Here is a 22,250-nt window from a genome sequence, read left to right as displayed (position 1 = left end):
TAATCCTGCTTTACTAGTAAGTTTACAATACAATCACAGGTAGAAATATTTTTTCCTCTCTTTTCAGGTATTATCTAGACATCTCTAATTCTAGTATTTTCTGTAGCACATTTGTGCAGCTGTGAGTTTAGTCTCTACTTCATTCAAGTCAGCAGTGCCTTCCCTGGCTTTGGCTGGATACTGATCTGGTACATGTGGGTGTTTTAAAATTGTAATTCTGAGACTGGCAGTGGTTTGGATCTCCTACATTGCTGTGAGTGCTTTCTGCAAATGTAGGATATAACTCAATGGAACAGTTTCTTCTTCCTCAGCAAGTAATTGGCATTTCTTGAAGAAATAATTTAGCTTGTACAACAGGATAGCCCTGTTTTCCTCCTTAGTTTATGATGGCACTTTCTCATAGCACTTCTGAGAATATCTTAAAAATGCTAGCTGGCATGCAGTGAAATTAAATAGTATGTTGTAGATTTGTGATGAAAAATATTGCCCAGTAAAAATGAACTGAGTTAAGGTGGGATTTTGAAAATAATGTTTTCTTTTCCTCTTGTATTTGGAAGCAAAAAGTTTACACATGGTATTTTAAAAGGTGATGTCTGCCTTTTGTGTTAGGCCTATAACTTACTTCTGTTCAAAGTCCTGAAAATACTTGTTTATCTTAGGAGTGTATTTGAGCAACCCTAGTGCATGTTGATCCAAATAACTATTGCCAGTCTTTTTTAAAGCAGTGTGTAAAAAAGGTTATGGCCTTGTGAACAGTAGTCTTTAATCACCACATCTACATGTTTGTGTTCTTTAACTGAATGTCAGATGTTAGGGGTACATTTTGGGTTGTGTAAAGATGCACCCCGCAAGACGCAGCTCTCTGCTTGCCACAGACACAAGCTGTTATGCTTGAAAGATTTTTCTGTGGTCTTTGTTGTGCATGAAAACTTGAACCTGCAAACCTGCAAATGAAAGACATCCCCTAAATTTTGGTGGTTTTTTTTTTCCAAATGCAAAGTTCAGTACTGCTAGCATGATGCAAATATGCATTACAGTTTTAAAACATACTGACTTACTTCAAATGAGCTACATACAGAAGAAAACACAGATGCAGCTGAAACCTCAAGCAGACTTCAGGCTAATCTGGCAAGGGAGTATGGAGGAGGGCAATTTTTTCAAGTGTGTTTTTCTGTGGGGGGGGATATTCCAATCATTTTTTTCATGTTTTTCATTCATTCCTGTTTGTATTTTAAAGTAACTTACAGACCTGCTCTTTTTCTGTACCCTCAACAGCCAAATTCTGGTGAATTGGACCCATTGTATGTAGTTGAAGTGCTCCTGCACTGCAGCAAAGACAGTTTGAAAAATTCTGCTACTGAGTCTGCAAAGCCAGCCAGACCTGATGAGAGAGGAGAGATGCAGGTTTGTTACATGTTTTTATTCTCAGTAGTTCCTTATAAACTTTCCCAAATCTTCATTTCCAAACCATTTGCACAGTCTGGTAAAAAGAGGGACTGATGCATTTAAGGAAGAGAAAGAATCTGTACACCTAACTCTGCCTTCTTAATAAATTAAAGTAATACATTTTTAGTAGTACCGTTTGACAGATGCTTTTTTTTAGCAGTATCTTGTCTCTGGAGCAGAATTCCTTTTTATTTATGAAAATTATTAAGACTGGAAAAGATTTTCAAGATCATTTAGTCCAACCCTTGAACACCATCCTATCGCTTCCATCATAGCACGATGTGCCACATCCAGTTGTTTCTTGAACCCTTCCTGGGAAGGTGACTCCACCACCTCTCTAGACAGCTTTGCAAAACTCTCATTCTAAAAATAAATTGAATTATTTTTTTAGTGAAAATATTTGCACTATTTAAAATTTTCAAATTGAAACCCTATATCAAGACAAACAGTTACACTGCCTTGTAATTTGTCTGCAGGTTTGTTCTCAGAAACTCCATTTCAACCTTGGAGTTTAATGCAGTAGTGATTCTTCATGGTGTCATGATGGTTTTCATACTTAGGAAGATGTATTTTCTGTCTTGATGTTCTCTGCTAGTAGCATTCTTTGTTAAGTATATGACTATAATAGGTCTGGTTTGGATCAGAAGAGGTATTCCAACAAGATGCAAAGTAATAGAAAAGCTGTTGTTTTGTTTTCAGTTGTAGTCTTTCTCCAGATGTAACTGCATTCAGAAGTTTCCCATTTGGACAATTACTTTTCTTCTTTATGAATACTTTAGGTCATTAGCCGCATTTTTCTGCTTTCTGATATTCCTTTACCCACTACTATGTTCTTGAGCACTAAGTTTTCCTTTTCCCTTGAAAAGGTTTTGCTATGGACCAGTAATAAGAGGTATGTTTTTTACTGATTTATGAGTTACTACACTCTCTTTGATAGGTTGTTCCTGTTTTGGTGCATCTTGTCTCAGCTATCAGCAGTGTCCGCCTCTACATACCAAAAGACCTGAGGCCTATTGATAACAGGCTAAGTGTGTTAAAATCTGTACAGGTAAGTTCCACTAGGCTGTGTAAGTACTCTGCTCTGCTTAGTGAGGTACTCTTAAACCCAAGGCAACTTGTTGCAAAGAAATTCGTGTAAAGTTTCTGTCACACCTTCACCCTTATTCTTTTAAAGGGGTTGGCAGCTGCAATGTCAATTGTTTTTCCTTGTCAAGTAATTTCAAACAGATTTTGAAAACTCTTGAAACACATATAACTTACATTACGGCTTGTTTTACTGTTACTTATCTTAAACCCTTTTTCATCATTTTAGGAGGTACAGAAACGTTTTCCTGATGGAGTGCCCTTACTAGATCCTATTGATGACATGGGCATCAAGGACCAAGGGTTGAAAAAAGTAATCCAAAAAATAGAGGCATTTGAGCATAGGATGTATTCACATCCTCTTCACAACGATCCAAACTTGGAAGCCATATACAAACTTTGTGAAAAAAAAGCACAGGTAAAGATACAAACCAAATTACTTCATGTTTAGCTGAAGAGTGGGGAGGGAGGTTGTCTTTCTACTTCCTTTTCTTTTTATTTGCAAATCTCAAATCAATTATTTTAAATTTACTCAATCTCACTAACAAAATGGCTGAGTTGGTGGTATGCCCTTCCTTGGTACAGATATATGTCTGAAAAGAGAGCTTCAAAGGAAATTTTCAGGAATAAGAAGGTTACAGGGGTCTTTTTCATTGATTAGAAATAGCACAACACAGTGTAGGAAAAGTCTTCATAGATAATTTTAATTGATAGTTTTTAATACATTTGTGCAAACCTAAGTTGAATTGATGGGGCTTATTAGCTTGAGGAGTGTACCAGAGAAATCATTGTGCTGCTGCTTCCTGAGCTGACTCTCAGCCTGGAAGCAATTACTTGTTTTGTATAGAGTTGTACTGTCTTAGGCTGAGATCAGGTATGCATAAAACCAGCTCTCATATTTTTCTGCTGCTTGAGAAAGCAGGTTCTCCAGGAGCCACTTCACAGAAGTGAGGTGGTTCTGGAATGGGCAGCAAAGAGTTGCATGTAGTAAGACCTGATGGACTGAGCAGCTTTTTGTGAGAGTGTCTGCTGTAAGGATGTAGATGGTGACTGCAATGAACTGCAAGCCACTGGAGAAGTTCTAATAGCAGAAAATTATGCCTTTGGCTTACATTTCATTGAATAATTGGTTAGCTGAGACTTAGTATAGGTCTTAGAAGATGAGCGCTCACTTCTCAACAGAGAATTTTTTGTCATTTAGTGTGGACTGATTTGGTTTGTTTCCCACTGTGGGTAAATATTTTAACTTCCCAAGCTTACCAGAGATTTCAGTAGGTAAACGGAGCTGATTTTTAAACTATTATTATAAAATCAGTTTTAAACCTTCCTCTTAGAATTCTTATGCAAGTCAACTCGTGAAGTAGTATGTTCATATACCATTGTTCTGAGGTCTTTATGTAAATTAAACAATGTCTTTAAAACAGTTGCATCTGTTAAACCAGCAAGGTGTAATTCCTCTTCTTCTGGCCCCCCAGATTGCTATGGATATTAAAGTAGCAAAGCGAGAATTGAAGAAAGCCAGAACTGTCCTGCAAATGGATGAACTCAAATGCCGCAAGCGTGTTTTAAGAAGATTGGGGTTTGCCACATCTTCAGATGTTATTGAGATGAAAGGACGGGTTGCTTGTGAAATCAGCAGGTAACTAGCTTCTGTGGAAACTGTTCAGTGTCGTGTATATACACATTATTGTCCTTGCTAAAATTAGTACATTATATTTATATTTTAAAGTTTTGAGAAAATTAGAAAAGGGTTCTTTAGAGACTCTGTTCTGTGTAATAAAGGTAATATGCTGATTCAAGTATTGCAATGGCAATACTTACTTCATAAGTAAAGTAGCAACTTAAGGACAAAATACAGCAGGTTTTAAAATTAAAATGTAGACATGAAAATGGCAAGACAATAGGCTATTTTTGTGCCTGACTTGGGTAATAGCATGTGTTTTCATGTAATATTGTACATTGCATGAGGGGAAGGTCTTGATTTCTGTGGTTGACGTTGAACCAGGACTGTTGGTACAATCACTCAGAAATGAGTGTAGCAATGATTGTCAGCAGTTATCAAGTCACTGACAGGTTTGCAAGAGAGTGAAATTGCTTCCATAGGAATACATGAAGTGATGCATTTTACTGTAATACATTTATCAGGTATGTATATATTGAAAAAGGTGAAAAAAATCAGGAATCAGACTTTAATATCTTACAGCGTAACTCAGATTTTGATAGGATTTTGTATTTTTAAAAGTCACAGTGAGTGCTTTACTCCTTGCTTACAGGTAAGTTTATTTGACGGCTAATTGCCTTGCAAAATCTGATAGCAAGTAGGGAAGCTGAATCTGAGTTTTATCTACTTCCTGACTGTCTCGAACTGTTTGAGTTACACATCTCTTTTTTTAAAAAATCATACGTTGTTTTTCCCCCATCCTATGCATTTTTTGGATTACCCCAAAAATAGAGGTGTTTTATGTAAATAAGTATGTTTGGAGTTTGTATCTGCATCATGTAGTTACTTTTATAATTCATGATTAAGTCTTTATTCTTCAAGTAAATTGAAGCAAGTTTGTTCCTTTCCTTCAGTATTTTGGAAATACCTAGTTGAATTTTTTCTAAGCAGCAACAGTACTAATTTTAGTCCTTTTCTGAAGTTACCTAACTCCCTGGTTCTTTCTGATCTCTTGATATTCTGTCTGATAGAAACTGACTAACTCAGCTATTCATACTAACACATATGATCTGTCATGAGAGTTTTATTGTAGTCCATCAAGTGCTTTTAGTTTCTTTAAAATACTGTTGCAGTCTCTTAATCATGAGCATTCCACTTAAGAAGCTAATACACTTGTTTGTGTGTGTGTGTATTTTGTGTCCTGACAGTAAAATTAAGATGCTGGTTTTCTAATCCATATCCAGTTTCTTCAGAAAACAGGTTAATAGTTCTTAATTTAAAAATTACATATCAGTAAGTCTTTCCCCTAAGCTTCATTCTTTTTATTTTAGTGCTGATGAACTACTCCTGACGGAAATGATGTTCAATGGTCTCTTCAATGATTTGTCTGCAGAGCAGGCAACTGCACTACTCAGCTGTTTCGTGTTTCAAGAGAATGTGAGTTACTTCTTCAATTCAAGAGCTCTAGACATTCCTGTCTTCTAACAATACTGGTTTTAATTCAATTGCAGAAATTGGTCATAGTAGTATGAGCCATTGCACATTTTTGATCACTTCCTAAGATGTTTGACATGAACTCCTATTGAACTTAGCAAAAACATTTCAGCTTCAATGCTAGTGTCTCTTTCCTCAAGAGAAACACTCCAAAGGTTGTGCTAAATTGCAGTCTTCCTCCTGCAATGAAGCAATATCAATAGATTGTCAGCATGTGCTGCTATTAATACACACACCCCTCCATATAACTGAATATGTAGAATGATTATCTCAGGAAGATGCTCAGCAATAACTGCACCCTGCACTCTGGGATGAGAATATATTTAATCCTCAGACATGTCTGTGTTATGTTACATGGTCAGTACCCTTGACCATTGATTGAAATGGCAGTACAATATGGAATTGATGCCCAGAAGGCTGTTAAAATCAGACCATATGTTTTTAAAAGCATGGGTATTTAATACCAGATGTTACTGTTTTCCACCTGCAAGCTGTATAGAAGGTTAGTATCACCCCAGAAAATCAGTAAAAATAAACTTCCATATGAAATATTTTTGCAAGTAGGTAGCAAGATGTGTCACTCAGGTTAATTCTAAATATGGAAAAAACCACTAGCAGCAGATGCTAATGCATTCAGTTTGTTATTAGAAGGGAAACCAAGGTAAGCCATTGTTAATTAGAATATTGGGATTCACTCAACAATAGTACTTGAGTCTAAACAGCTAGGGCATTAAGATATTCCCGTATTTTGAAGAGCCATATTTTCATATATTGCCACTGATGCTTAAGTTATTAAAAACATTTTGTATTCTTAAAGAAAAGCTTGTAACTGTCAAAGTAGTTAATGGCAGTTCATTTGTCAGTACAAAACTATGATGCAGCTAAATAGAGGGACTTTTGAAAGTATCCAGAAAGCAGGTGTTGCTTTTCATAATGTTGGTATACTATACAGAAAGATTTTGTTTTCTGATCAAGTTTGAGGAACAAACATTTGGGGAATTCAGTAATTTAATATTTGGCACTAAATACGTTTGAGAATTTATTGGAATAATGTAGAGTGGCAGTATCATGCATTGAACTTCTGCTTTTGCATTTAATTTGGTATAGAGCAAGTGTATGGGAGCACTTGAGATTGTTTAATATCTTCTTTTTCAGTCCAGTGAAATGCCAAAATTGACTGAACAGTTGGCAGGACCACTTCGGCAAATGCAGGTAATTAGAAATCTGTCTGAGCTCAGGGTTAGTTAACACAAGCAAAGCTCATGAATAATGTATAAGTGTAAAGACCTAATTTTGCATCATCAGTGAATTCAGCTGGCACTGCATGTGATTTTGCAACGTGTAATTAATAATATGTTATATGGTTTGCAAGAAATCTTTATGCTAATTTAGAACATGCCTCTAAAAGTTTTATAAAGCTTGCTTGCTACACCGTAGATTCTTAGTGTGGGCAGACTTCATGTAAACAGTGGTTTACTTTCTGATTATTTCTGAGTAATTTCACACTAAAAAGAAAACTTCATCCTGTAACGCAGTACCTAATAATGTGCATGTCTTTTTGTCACTTAAATTCTTACTCTGGTTAAGGGTAATATAAATACAAAATACTTTCTTTTAAAGGAGTGTGCAAAAAGAATCGCCAAGGTGTCAGCAGAAGCAAAACTGGAAACTGATGAAGAAAATTACTTGAATTCTTTCAGACCCAACCTAATGGATGTTGTGTATACATGGGCAAATGGAGCTAACTTTGCTCACATCTGCAAAATGACAGATGTCTTTGAAGGTAGGCTAATCAGTTGTTCTTTAGAAGGTATGAGTTGGTAGTTCTACAACTGGGAATGGTAATACTGAATAACCTTATCGTAAACTCAGATGTATTCAAACATCTGTATGGCTAAAATCAAGCGGGGAAAAATTCTTTACTATATATTTAAATTTATACTTACACACTGATGATGATTTAGGATCTAGAATCCCTTTTTAAAGGGATATCTCTGTAGTCTAAAAACTTTATAAAACTCAGAAATTCTAAGCATTACAACAAAAGGTAATGCTTACTTTTTCTAGTTAAAGGGAAAAAAAAACATGTTCCAAATGCTTGTCATCAGGAAGTACAGGTCTTGCATTTGTCCTCCTTATATTTTTTTTTAATTTGGTTTAACCAGTTCTTCCTGCTGACTTAATGATGACAGAAGTGAAAAGTGGTAACCAAGTCTCTCTATTGAATAGTTTTGCACAGAAGTGCTATGGAGATAGTTGCAAAGCCTAGATATAACATGTCAGGTGGATTAATTTGATTCCTAAAACTGAAGTACTAGAAACGGCCTCTTGACGAAGAATACTTTGTTTTCACTTTTAAAAGTATGGTGATTTACAGACCTGGTATTTTGTAAAAACAAACCATCCAAAGGGTTGTCAAACAAGAATGGTCAACACTAAAGGTCAGGCTAGAATGAAAAACCAGCCTGTTGGAAGTTATAAAGAGCAGGATGGATGCGCCACTCTTAGAAGTCTTCCTTTTTGAAATTGTTAGTGTCACTGTTGCCTCCCTCAAATGCTGTTTTCTTCTTCTCAAAGGTTTGCAGATTCCCTTGTAACAAGGGAATTCATGCACATAATTCATGCATGTAATCCAATGCATAGACCCAGGAATTTTCTGAGGAAAGTTGCTTTTGAGCAGTACAAATCCTGGCAGTCTTTTCTTCTGCAGTCAGCAGATTCCTCCTATTTCAATGAGTATCTGAGCCTTCTATTTGCTATGGAGGCACCCTGCATATGTGGAACATTGAAGCAGCTGGCTTATGTTTTACACTGACATTTTAATGTTCAGAATACACTGGGCAGTAACATTTTCCATTTAACCACATTTGTACTAAGACAGTTAGCTTTGTTCTACTCAATAGTGCCAGCTTCCTCAAAATGAGATCTTAGTGGCCTGTTTTGAGGTCATCTCTTGTAACAGGGGTTAATGCATGATTCTTCCTTTAACTTTCAGTAGGCTGGTTTTCTGTGCTTTCTGTCCTTATCCAAAAGGAAGGGAAGCACTTCAGACATCCATTGTTGGTTATGTGTGCCTTAAATGGATTGTGTTCCTAAATCCCAGAGTAGTTTTCCTTGGTTATCCAAGTAACTGTAGTGATTTAAAAGAAAAACAGAATACAAAATAAGCCTAAGTGTTCCAAGAACAAGTGTGTTTGCCACAAAGTGGAGTAGCATTGATATGCTTATGAAAATACCTTGTCTTTAAGCTAAAATATGTGGTGGGAAGAAATAAAAATAAGAGCAGCTTTTTAAAGCCATTAGGGAAGAACGCTAAACGGAGTTAAATATCCTATCTGTTAACTGCAGACCAGCTCCTGCTTTATGGAAGTATAAATAATAATTCATTTTAAAATTGCGGTTTTCTTTTTCTTGAACATAAAACTATGTCTGCAACAAGCCCAGCTACGCTGCCTGTAACGAGTACTCCCTGGAACGGCTGTCACGGCTGGCCTTGTAAATGGAGACAAGCGGGGTCTTTGACAGCTGAGCCAGGGCCTGCCGCAGTGCAGCACAGCCATGCTCAGGGCAGCTGCCATCAGGTCGCTTGTGTTGGTGTGTGCTCTGTGCTCAGTAGCCTGTGGGTGGGCTTTTCCATCTCCTGTCATTGCAACAGGTTTTACAAACTGCTGCTCTTACTCAAACTGTTCTCACTGTAGAAACTGTCATGGCCTAGTGCGCCCCTATGAATGCTTTTTAGAAGAGAAGTATTAACTTTATCATGTCCCACTTTCCCAAGAGCTATGAACAATGCTCTTTTCATATTGGTTTTTTTTCCCCAAATATTATCTCTTAAAGGTGTAATAGAAAGGTTGTAGAAACCAAACCCCCTCCAGTGAGCAGAGACTCAGATCTTCCCCTAAATTTGGTTGCTCAGAGCCCCATCCAACATGACCTTGAATGTTTACATGTATTGAAAGGTCACAATAAGGTCTCCCTGGAGCCTTCTCTTCTCTAGGCTGAACAACCCCAACTCTCTCAGCCTGTCCTCAAAGGAGACCTGTTCCATCTCTGATCATCCTGGTGGCCCTCCTCTGGACTCGCTCCAACAGGTTGATGTCCTTCCTGTGCTGGGGACCCCAGAGCTGGATGCAGCACTGCAGGTGGGGTCTCATGAGAGCAGAGAGGCAGAACCACCTCTCTTGCCCTGCTGGCCACACTGCTTTGGATATAATTGGCTTTCTGGGCTGCAAGTGCACATTGATGGGTCATATAGAGCCTGTCATCCAGCAGCACCCCCAAGTCCCTCTCAGCAGGGCTGTTCTCGAGCCCTTCATCCCATATTTACCCATTAACAGTTATTTTGCCTACAGTAATTTTGACTGTCGGAGATGCTGCTGGAGGAGATGACCAAACAGGATGCCGTTTGCTTGTGGCCAGAAGAGCAGAAGCATTTAGAGTTGTTTTGTGAAATTTGTAGCAGTGACTTGGGCTAAGCTGTGAGGAAAGTTCAAAAAGGAGATAAATGCATAATAAATCACAAGTGGGTTGGGTTGCAGTGTAGGAGCTGTGGCAAGATGCTTGTGTGTATTATTGTAACCATGCAATGGCTTGGTAGAGTGGTCCATGGACTCTTGAGTAGCTCAGGATTGGTAAAATAGATTACTTACTGTTTTACTGCCTTTGACAACAAAAGAACTAAGGCTTATAAAAAACAATCCCAAAATAAACCTGTGGTAATACTTGAAGCAGCTAAGTTGTGAATCTCCTACTGCTCTATGTTTTTTGAGGAAGTCTTAACAAGTTCTTGAAAGAAAAAGTCGGCTAGGAATTACTCAACAGCCCAGAAAGTAGTGTGATTAGATATTAGTTAGAGAATGTAAAGACACTAGAAAGGACAAGCATTTGGAAACAGCTTCAAGGAAATGCCTCACAAAGAAATTTACTGTGCAAACAGAAATTAAGTTTAAGACATTCGGCTTCTAGATAAATTGACCAGGGTTGTAGAAGGAACGATTACTTTGAGTAATTCAGGAGCAGTTACATGATGTGGCACAACGTTGTCCCTTGCTCTTTCATACAGGTAGCATAATTCGTTGTATGAGGCGGCTAGAAGAACTGCTTCGGCAGATGTGCCAGGCTGCAAAAGCCATTGGGAACACAGAACTGGAAAATAAATTTGCAGAGGGTATGTACTTCATTTTCACAGTACATTAAGCAATTTTAGAAGGAAAAGTGATGGGAGAAGGGGCTGGACAGATTGTGAGGACTGAAGGTGAATGGTTTTGTAATGCGAACTTCTTGTGTTGACATCGTGGTAAACAGCACCATTGCTGTTATATTTCCAGATAACATCTTTATTACAAAGTTTGACTTAAAGGGTGGCTAAAAATGGGTGTACAATGACTTCCATTTAATAACCTGTAACAAGCTTATAACTGTACTTTAACTAGTGTTTGTGTCAGTTAAGACTCTTCTATATTAATATTTTTTTCCTTCTTAATAGGGATTACAAAAATCAAGAGAGATATTGTGTTTGCTGCAAGCCTTTACCTGTAACAGCAGATGTCTTCCAGAAACTATACTGACATGATGGAACAAATTCATCAGTGTCACATGTGGCTTCCATATCAAGTAATTCCTTTTAATGGTGTTTACTTAAACCACAGTTGATTCAACAAGGCATGTACAAACAGCAGTGTATGTAATATAATTTGTTACAGTTTTCAATAAAAATTTACAATTGTAATAGCTTTCTTTTAAGCAAGAGCTTGAACCAACAGAAATTTAAAGTTTAGATGTACAATAACTGTGGTAGATGTTACTATATACAGGTAAAGTGAGCATCCAAGAGCAGCAGCAGTCCCTTAAAGGCAATTACTTATATTACAGAGTTAGACTTGTGAAATTGTTTTCATTCAGAGCAATACAGGTGATATGGGTCATTCTTCATGGTTGATGATTGCTGCCAAAGTGATTTCCATTTGTTGGAGTCTCATGTAGGGTTGTATGGGAATCTTCTTTTGGTTGAAATGTACATCCTCTCACTTTGAAGAAGTCTGACACATAGACAACCTAAGTGAACAAATTAGTGTTTAGCATTAATCAGTGTTAAATTATTCCTGCACTCACAAGTCTTTGAAACAAGGGCTCTGCAGCTGGCAAATTCTATGATCAAAACTAAGTTTAATCAGTTTAAAACATTAGAAAATGGCAGGGAAGTCTTGTACAAAATTCAGACATCTGTTCTTTTAATTGCTTTTTCACCATGCCATTGACCATTTAGCCACTGATGGTTTAAGCCAAAGTCAAGGCTTGTGCCAACTGACTACCTTACCAGGCACTGCTTAATTACAACAGCCATAGTTTGAACAGCTCTAAATGAAGGAGCAAAATGTGCTTTTTAAAGGCCCACAATGCAAGTTCGGTTAAATTTTTTTTCTGTAATTTAGGTGGGACAGAACAGGAGACATGGTGCTTTAGCTGGACCAAGCATCTATAAGGCCAGCTCTACCTATGTAGTCCTTTCCTGCAGTCTTTTAAACATACCACCTCACTTCTTCACAGCTAGGAGACATCTCCCTCACTACAAGACAGGTGGTTGATCTAATTCTGCAGCTTGCTGTCTTCCACTGCTCATTTCACCAAGCCCCACAGCAGATGTGCTGGGCACAGTGCTACCTGGAGTGCAATAAGTGAGAGCCTCACGTGCTCCTTTCCCTTCCTGTATTGTGTCTTCCCCTCCCACTGCAACCCTGAGAACTGTGGAACACTTGAATGTCCATGGCAGAAGAAACAATCTCCCACCATGCTGGCAGCTGGCTGATGATCCAGCACACTGCTTTAGCCACAGACCAGGGGAGTTTCAGCTTCCACTTAATGCCAGATTCCCTCAGTTCAATTCAGTGATATATTTGCACTTGCTGTGCTGCTATGCTCTAACCTCAGCTTGCTGGTTTTGGAGAGGAACTCATCAGTTCTTTCAGATAAGAGTCTGAGGGTGGTGGTTGGTGCTAGTGTATATTTTTAAAAATAATTTCCTGACCTTTCAAATCTAATAATTTCCTGACCTTTCAACTCTCTGTAATGCTACTTTCTACTCTTTCTTGTATTACCAAGCACCTTCTGAATCATCCAACATCCCTGACTAAACTTGTTTTCCTAATAAAAGTGTCCTCACCTCTTTGATCTCTGTTGTTTCTTTCTCTCTGTACTCTGTTTCTTAGAAAAAGGGGTAGGATTATGCCAACATGTTGCCATTTAGTAACGGCTAATGCAGCCTGTACGATTTCCCAGAGCTGCTCCAAGATTGGATAATTGATTGCAACTAGTAGACAGCTTTGTCTTGAACCCTTCTGACCTGAGAAAGCTGACAAAGCATTTATTGTGGAGGTGGTTCTTCCCAGCTGAGCCTCAGTTCTTAATAACTGAATACTTCAGTAAGACCTCAGTTCATTCCCATTGATCCAAAAGTCCTAATTTATCTATGGATGAATTAACCATTGCACTGGTGATACCCAGTACAATTGTTGTCACTAAGTCAACTGGGCCTGCTGTGACAAGCTTAGGCAGGTGTCTGTTTCCTGAGATAACTTTATACTCATCAGTACAGCTAAGCTTCACATGTTGTTTGTTGTGAACACATTTTTAGTACTAGGAATGCACACAAGAAATGGTGAAGGGCTTTAGTTTCCCATCAGACTGGAAAAAACACACTGGGTAAGGTGGCAAAGGCAGACACTTTGGTGCTGTACTCATTCAAGGCATTTTCTCCCATTAACTTTATAAAACTTACTTTATAAAACATACTTTATATTATGTTCTCTGCTATTGTACTTGGGATTTCAAATGTGGCTAGAAGCAAAAAGCTTGATTTATATAGAGAGGCCTTGGTTTGCAGTTACCATTTCCATCTTAGTTATTTGAAAAGCTCTTGAGCAGAGGCAATGTCATGTTGTCCAATGGCTAAAACTACCATTTATCTCATTGGCCTGCCTCACTCCCCAAAGTACTATTGCTACAACCAGTTCAAGGAGTTGTTTTCCTGTTTCAGCAATTTCTGAAGCGTTAGAAATACAGGTTTGCTTTCCTGTGAACACAGCTTGCAATTCTAAGGTGCTGTTCATAAAAGCAGCATTCACACCCACCCGCCCCCTCAGGAATTACTTACAATGAGCACAGCTACCACTGCACCCTGGATAAGTCCTGTTAAAACATCACTCCAGTGATGCTTGTAGTCAGAAACACGTGAGAGACCCACGTAGATAGATGCAGCAATAAGACCAAACTGTAAAGTAGGACGTACGAGTCTTGCCCAGTCTCCTTTCATTCTTGCCTGAAGATAAAGCTGAAAGAAAAAGAGAAATTAGTTACAAAATGCAGAAAACACAGATGCAGTAAAATTGTGTTGGGTCTTTTCAAAGAGTTGATTGAAATTTTATTGAAATAATATTCACAGCTGTTCTAGGTGCTATAGTTATACTCTTAAGGCTGCCAAGGCAGGGTTTTATAGTTTTGAACTTTAATTTATATATGACACCATCATATTGTTCCATTTGTACCAATATGACAAATGAGTATTTTCAGGATAAAGGTCCTGGTACTACTAGAGCCACTTAAGGCTTAAAAAGAATCCAGTGTAAGTCAAACCAGTATTTCACTCCTGCATGAACTACAGGTAAGCCTTATACACAAAATAGTTTACATTTACTATTCATAGAGCTGACAAGTTTTTAAACTTCATTCCTAATTGCAGTCACCTTTAGTATTATCAACTTCTGGCATAGCATTGCAGCTGCAGCTAAGTATCAGAGCTAACTTGATGTAATGATAGCATTTCTCAGTTGTCACTGGTATATTTCACTGAGCTGTGTTCCTCACCCTTTTCAGCTGCCTATTAACCATGCTACCACTCTGGTGGATATTTGAAGTTCTCATGTATTTTCCCTCCCCTCAGGTCTGCTTTTGTCGTGTATATCTATGTTTTTGATGTATTACCTCCATTTTGCAGTATTTATTATTTCCTATCTAATCTAATCCAAGACCCTGCCTCTGTTTCTTCTGTGGTCTGTCTAGGATCTGTCTGTCTACATCTATCTAGCTCTCTAGTTTCTCCAAATACATTCTGTAAACATAATTGAATTTATTCTGAAACTTAATCCTATCACCAAAGAAAGCACCATAGTTACTGCATTCACCGACAATACATTTGGAAGTTATGTTTAACATTTTAAGTATATCTTCACGGAGACACTTAGAAACTTCAGACCAAGGACAAAACCTTAGCTGACAGTCTTGAGAAAAGCAGAAACCAGCACACAAGCAGCACTGGTGCCTGATGGTAAAACCCTCCACTGCCAACTTCAAAAGCCATGGCTAACTTTGAGAAGCAGTACATTTACCATGTAAATACAGGCACAGAGAAGACACTGTAGATGCAGAGGTGATACTTTCCAAAGTTAAACATTTGGGGAATGTTTCTCTTAGTAACTTACATCATAATTTTGGCATGCTGACATTTTCAGCTATAAATGGAGCATCAAAAACATCAACCCTATCCATAAACAGTTTTCTTTAATAGCAAGGTCAGGGTAGAATCAGACTCTAAAGAAGCTACACTTAAGACTAAACTGAAAAGTATTTTTTCCCCTTCAAACTGGTGGGCACTGCATATTTCTGTGGGCCTCAAACTCACCACTAGGGAAAATACAGTTTAGCCACTTCAGAAATTACCTGTCACACCAAGTTCTTTTAACAAAAGGTGTTTTAATGGACTTACTGTGATACTACTTCTGGATTTACCAACAGTAGACCAGAACACTACAAAGTGCCTGATGGAGCAGAGGAAGGTCCCAGGAGCATATGCTGGTAGCCTGAAGAGCTGGCTGATGATTTAATACTGGCTGTACTTCACTCTTTCCCTATTCCCACTAAATTTTCCTGAAGGCAGTTAAAATACCTTGCTGCAATGAAGTTTTTTTCCATATAAACATTTTTGGAAGTTTGCAAAGGGTGTATAGCTGTAGTAGGAAAAAAAAAAAGGGTTATGCAACCCTTTTGCAGATATGTGAGAAAATAGGTTTACTTATGAACACAAGAAGAAAATGGGGCAAGGCATGCAAATGCCAGCTCAGTGCACTGAATGATCAATAAAGCAGTCTTTGGCCTTAGGCAAATTCTTTCTGCTTGAGAAAGCATCAGACAAGAAATTTGGATCTGACATCTATGTGAAAGCTTGATTTCTGTACTTTGAGAGTAATCTCCCATCATGAAGATCTGGAGCTGTTCTATCAGCTGCAGAGCATAAGCAGTTGGCTATAGATTTCACAAATTCTAGGTGATTCTTCACACCATCAGCTCCTCTATCTGTACAGGAAACAGCCAAAGGTCTTGTTGCACTTTCTATAGCAAATAGATTCACAGTGTTTTAAAACTAGGTGGGAGAAGGGTGAGAAATGATACCGCAGAGCAGTGTTAGGCTGACTGATCACTGCTGTGTTTAATTTCAGAAATAGCAGCAGTCATTCTGGTTACAGTTGGGTTTGGGGTTTTGGGGGTTTTTTTGTTAAGTTGAAAATAATTGCTTATTAACCAGCTGCTGCAGTAGCAAATGCCACGTTATTTTTAAGCAGGTAGTTTCAAACTGATGCTGCTTTTAACAGGCTCAGAGTTGTGCTACCCTGCCAAGCTTCTTCCCACTACTGTGACTTGCTCTTAGAAAAACAACAGCAACATGTCTGGCTACAACAGGCCATCAGGGCCACGCAGGAAAATACAGCTGCCAAGGAGAGGACCTTTTGCCGATGATTCATTAAATGTAAATCAAGGTTAACACTAGAAGTATTCAAAATTTTCCTTTATATAGTATTAGCCCTTATGTAGAATTAAATGCATAATATGGAGATGTCCTAGCTCCATGTTGCATTAACTCTTGCTACTATTTTGACCCTGTTGACTAACAGAGTGCAATGGCTTCATGCTATTTACAGAACCTCCTCCTTTATGGCATACCTCATGTTCCTTTGCTCCTCTTTGAAGTCACAGAATAGCCTCAGAGAAAGAAACCAGAAGCAAATCCCTGTCTCTCCACCCAAGCCTCTTTTCTAGAAAGGAGTAAGTATGTAAGAAAAACTTGTGATCTGTACAAGCCACAGGAACTTTAGGAAATTTCATCTGGGAATACTACTGAAATGCCTCCTACCAGCATTTCTCATATTGCAGAGAACAAATTTGTGAGCCTATAAACACAGAAGAAGCATCCCAAACTGCTCTGGTAGTGACCCACTCCTGTCAGCATTTTGACCATGCCAGCTTCCCTCCACACTGTTCTGAGCATTCTGATCCATCAGCAGTTGTCTTTTAGCTATGCTCCATTGCTCTCCATTCCCCCATCCTGCTGCTTCTTGTGTTTGCTTTGTTCATTCCTTTTAAAAGTGCAAAGAGATTTCACAAGACTTCTTTTTAATGGGATTAAATAATCTTGAGGATTTTTTCCCTACTAGTTTACTCCATAATGAAAATATGTCCTCTATGCCACACACATCCTGAACACAAATTTCTTCTTAATCTATGGTCTAGTACTTCATTTCTAAAAATACAGACAAGCAATGAAGAGAAACACAGATACTTTGTGGCTTCTTGCAAGAAGCCACAAACATGAATGGAAGGGTCTCTGCAACTGGAGAATTATTTGCTACTCCACATTTCTAGCATTTGCTCTCCACATTTGAGAATTTGCTCTTTCAATGGAGCAGTAGTAATTTACATAAACACATGCCTACCTAATTTGGAAGTACAGTGACTTGTGTTTCCTACATGGACTTCAGGAGGTGCAACCATGTGGCTTCACAAGGAAACTTCCTAACAGCTAATATAATACTTCTTCACTTTAAGGGCACAAAATTCTTTTAAATCTACCAAAACCTACTCAGTTCAACCAAGATCATATTTCAGATATTTAGTTTCAATATCTAATACTCCTTGGTTATTTTCATTCAATACCTTCTCCAATTTTTTCCAAAACCCAATTATACAGAAATTCTGCACTGCAAAATAAATTTGCCTATTAAGGTATGGGAAATCCTCCTTCACTTGTTCAAGAATGGATGTCAAAAGGAAGAAATCTGGAGAGGGGAGGGATTGTGGTAGTGTTCCCCCACCAAGTAATAGTACTACTTGTACCAATTGATTTGTTCTGATACTTTTCAAAAATAGATTTTCTCCTGATACCAAAAGACCCCAGTAACTGCATTTCCTACAGGGGTCTTGTCCTAAACAACAGGAGCAAGGCACACCTTCCCTTTAGAGATATACCTATTTTCACTCTTATTTCTGTCTCTCCAACCCTAAGGGAATCACAGCATCATTAACTTAAGAGCAGAACAGTGAGGAAACAGTTTCGAAGAGAGAAAAGTCCCCTGTGACATAGAGAAATGAAAACACTTCTCAGTTTGTCCAAGTGCAAGTAGTAAGACTCTGGAGACAAAACAAAGTTGGAGAAAATCAGTTCTCATGAAATATATCCCTACTTGGAGAGACCTTTGTAGTTGATACAAGTTTAGAAGTGAGCAAGTAAATGGCATGTACTTTACTTAGCTTAGCATTTACTATTAGTCATGTCTGTCTTTGGTTTATGGTATCTGCCTGAGCAGTACAGAGAGCCCTATGGCATTACTGTCTAGGAGGCACAAAATACTGCTGTGGTTAGTCAGTATTTGGATCCATTACTGGCTACTGTTAGGAAAGCTCATACTTCAAAGCAAGTCTGCTGACCCAAAAAGTCCCAAGAGCCACAAACCATAGGGATTCTTCCCAAACCAAGAAGCTCTGATTTAGGAATGCTTAAGCACGCTCAAGTCCATGTACACAAGTATGTGGTTTGCTTTTGGATTTCAGAGGTGGAGGGAGTAGATATGGAGCTACTGTGTATAGGTGGTTTTGTTAATGAGGCAGGAGTGGAAGGAAGTGAAAGCACAGGAAGCACCAGTGTTTTGAAGTCTTCCCAAAAACAGCCTTTGCACTAATATGAAAAGATGAGGCAAAATTTTTCAGAAGGCCTGGGATTAGGCATAAACAGCTGAGAATCCAGGCACATTTGTAAAATCGGAAAATTTCATTTTTACATATATTCTAAGGACATCCTTACAGGAGACAATACCCCCTTGCCTAAGACTGTGAAGTCTTCCATTAGGAAGCTGCGAAGATGCACTGAGTGCCAGAGTAACTATTCACCCTCCAGATCCATCAGTAAATACACACTGTAGCCTTTCCTTGAGGAGAGGGCAGTGCAGTAGTCACACTACAACACACTTGCACCAGACACAGTTTGCATCTGAGCATCTTCAATAACAGCCCATATTAAAATATGATCCTCCAAGAGAACAGACAAGCTGAGGCATTCAGAATAGATTCCTGCATAATGTTATAAAGCAACTGAAACCAAACATTTAGACAGATACGCAGGGATAAGCAATACAGGTAAGTGATCTGCCATCCTTGTTCTAGTCCTGTTCAGCAATCCAGACACTTCTTCCCTGCTCAGACTAGGCAACAGCAGACAGAAAGGCTCCCTTCAGAGATTTTCAAAGCTTTCTCCTACATCTATAAATGTTTGCAGAATAGCTCTTCCCCTTCTGCTTGTTATGGGAAACTTGAGAGATGTCTTCATATAAAAGCTAGTTTGTATAAATGCTGTTACTCAAATAGCTTTGTATAAGAATTATTCATCATATTTCAGCTAGTACAAACTCTGGAATTCAAGGAAATACAAGAAATCCAGTAAACAGTTTAAAAATCGCAGTTCTGAGCACAAAAGAACCACAATATGTGTGTCATATACAATCTTACACTTATGCAAATATTACATGGAAGTGCAACACCTTATGTTGTACCTGGAAGCACTGCATCTATGAACAGAGCTATAGGCATCAGCCAACAAGACACTGCCTGCAAACCAGAAATATGGATAATGTCTCTCCCAAGTACTTTTAAACACAGGGGGCTCATATCCAAACAGAAAACTGTATTCTAAAAGGAATACAGAGCTGTAGAAGAATTCATGAGTCACTCATGAGCTGGGCTTCTAAAAAAAAAAAATTAAAGGAATAAAAAAAAAGGCAACTTAGACTTTGATGCCTGTCAATACAATTTGCTTTTTTAATGAGATCACCTCCTTTTCATAAATACATATTTATGACCCTGGTCAATCCTCATTATTATATGTCTTTTGTTTTATTTTCATTGGGCAGAAAATAAAAAAGAAAGAAGCAACAGTTCAGAATTAGTTCTTCCCCTTCCAGTGAGGGAAGAAGATACAGGTCTGCAGTGCCTTCACTGTGGGGGTATGCCTGAGCTGCTGTTCAAAGGGATGGTATATCCCTATTACTCTGACCATATCTGTCTTCCCTGTGTCAGCTCTGATGTTTGAACAACCCTACAGGGAACTGATCTATGGGAGAGCTGAACTGGGGAGGAAGCGGCTGAACTAGCAAGAAAAGGCAGAATATGTACCAGTCCAGGCTCTCTAAGATAGCTGCATTCTGCTGTCAAAGGCAGCTGATGTGCAAAAGCCGCCTCCTAAGCAATGGGCATAAATGCCTGTTACTAGTAACAGCTCAGCTTTCAATTCAATATCAACACTGTAATCAATCTGTTCTAAACAAATACTACTTTTCCAGTGAGCAATGGGGTTATTTGGGTTTTAATTCTCCAGCCTCAATTTGGCTGTACATTGCCAAAATAATTTCACATTGACATAATTTTTACCATAGAGTAGGATAAACAGTAACATTTTATTCTGTTGTAAATTGGAATACAACACTTACCTCTTTTCTGATAGAAAAAAACGCTGGAAGTTGGTACTTTAACATTTACTAGAAGAATTAGAGCACTGCAATGTATTGCTTTCAGCTCAGTTCTAGAGGAGCCAGTTCACAATATGGGAATTATTACTAGTGACCCTAACTTCCAAGCAAACCATGGAGAAATCAGGTTTTTTTGTTTTCTTACCATAAAAAGTCTAAATAACAGTATTAAAAGAATACTAGGAGCACATACAGGTAGAAGCATGAGTGCTTCCATACTTGAGCCTTGCAGCAAGACCAGTTATCCTTTATTTTTTCATCTGCTGAAAGTAAGGTACTTGATACTATGCACAGCTACAGCCAAACAAAGCATTTTCAGTAACACATGTGTTTTCATTAGTTTTGCAAGACTAGTCCTCAACTTTCATGTGGGCAAGAACACAATAAAGACAGTTCTGTAGCTCTAGTCAAAAGCATTTGCAAAAGTGAAGAAATAGGTGCTGTGCAAACAGACATAGCTAAAATACTGTGTCAAAGAGTCGTTTGAGTAATGTTTCACACAACTTCCCATCCCAACATAAACAATTAAAATCAGAGTTTGAGAGCAGAGGTTGACTGGCACATTTCAGAGCATTGAGTAACAAAAGCAACCTAAAGCCTGTTTTCACTTGTGTTTATCCTATGATCTCTCTGCAAAAGAAGGCTGCAGCCTTTTTCAGTCCCAGCCATTGAAACACCATTTACTGTCCTCATCTGTAAATCCATGTGACCTTGGATACATAAAATGTTCCCAATGACTTGTAGGAGAGCCACTCAAGTTACGTTGTGCAAGATTCATCATCCCTTTCTGTCCCAAGTCTAAGCAGCACAAACACGTTGCCATCCCCAGAATAGCAGTGCCTCTTGGCTTTGCTATTTGCCTCTGGGTTTGTGCAGCTCTATTCTTCATCCTGGAATAGGTGCCGGCAGGGAAGTGCCCAGGCCAGCTACAGCCAAAACTGATTCTGTTACAGAAACATAATCCTCAGGGCCACACCCATTTCTACCAACTGTTCTCACTACTGATGGCAGCATGCATTTAGCATTTTAATTTAAAATAACTTTTTAAACATACTTAACTTGAAAAGTCAAGAACTGCCTGCAGCATCCCCCCTCTAGGGCCAAAGTGCTAGTTTGGTCACATGGACACTGGTAGAAGAGGTGCTCCACTACACTTGCTCTCCCATTTCCAAACCAGGATTCAATAGTTTTGAAACAGGAGAGGTCATGCCAGCTGTTTAATTGTGGAAAAAAAGGAGCAGCATCAGGAGAGGACAACACAGATAATTTGGGATCCATCATCTGTTTTTAGGTCACTGGATTCCCACATACTGTTGCGGTCAAATTCCCTCTAGCTTGCACACAAAGCTGCTGTTGGCAGAAGCTCTTATCCCAGAGATAACAGCTCTACTTGGACCCAACTAACCCATCTAGCTCTGCCAAATGAGTCTCAAAATACATTCTCCACCATAGCTTCCTAGACTGACAGACTGCAAGCAGGTTTTTTTCTGGGGTTTCATTAATTCTCTGTTAGGAAACATAAGAAACTTAACTTTAACCTGGGAGTGGGCTGAAAACCCAAGATTTAAATTTTTCTAGCGAGACACAACAGCTTTTTTACAGGTGCAATGACCTCTGTGCTGTGAGAGCAACAAATTATGTATACTGCTGCTTATTTAAACAGATGGATAATATAAACTATTTAACATTTCCATGCAACAAAGAGTTAAAGTAGAGAATTTGATGAC

At 38.5% G+C, this 22,250-nt stretch overlaps 2 protein-coding genes across 3 annotated transcripts in view; one reads left to right on the top strand and one right to left on the bottom strand.

Moving 5' to 3' along the window:
- Window positions 1–12,850, top strand: part of MTREX (Mtr4 exosome RNA helicase) — a 43,437-nt gene extending 30,587 nt beyond the window's left edge. The window contains exons 19-27 of the mRNA XM_066568961.1: window positions 1,276–1,404; window positions 2,384–2,494; window positions 2,759–2,947; window positions 4,005–4,168; window positions 5,521–5,626; window positions 6,839–6,895; window positions 7,304–7,466; window positions 10,746–10,850; window positions 11,169–12,850. Coding sequence (XP_066425058.1) covers window positions 1,276–1,404; window positions 2,384–2,494; window positions 2,759–2,947; window positions 4,005–4,168; window positions 5,521–5,626; window positions 6,839–6,895; window positions 7,304–7,466; window positions 10,746–10,850; window positions 11,169–11,221 — 1,077 coding nt within the window. The 3' untranslated portion in view covers window positions 11,222–12,850. The remainder of the gene's footprint in view (window positions 1–1,275; window positions 1,405–2,383; window positions 2,495–2,758; window positions 2,948–4,004; window positions 4,169–5,520; window positions 5,627–6,838; window positions 6,896–7,303; window positions 7,467–10,745; window positions 10,851–11,168) is intronic.
- PLPP1 (phospholipid phosphatase 1) overlaps window positions 11,286–22,250 on the bottom strand; it is a 63,443-nt gene continuing 52,478 nt past the window's right edge. For both annotated transcript variants that reach the window (XM_066568962.1, XM_066568963.1), the window contains exons 5-6: window positions 13,833–14,009; window positions 11,286–11,737 (exon numbers count right to left, since the gene is read on the bottom strand). In XM_066568962.1, the coding sequence (XP_066425059.1) occupies window positions 11,612–11,737; window positions 13,833–14,009 (303 nt within the window). In that variant the 3' untranslated portion in view covers window positions 11,286–11,611. The remainder of the gene's footprint in view (window positions 11,738–13,832; window positions 14,010–22,250) is intronic.

Source organism: Molothrus aeneus, chromosome Z, assembly GCF_037042795.1.
Source record: "Molothrus aeneus isolate 106 chromosome Z, BPBGC_Maene_1.0, whole genome shotgun sequence".
In the NCBI taxonomy this organism is placed as follows: Eukaryota; Metazoa; Chordata; class Aves; order Passeriformes; family Icteridae; genus Molothrus; species Molothrus aeneus.
Note: the sequence above shows the minus strand (reverse complement) of the source record. Positions and strands in the feature narration are given on the sequence as shown.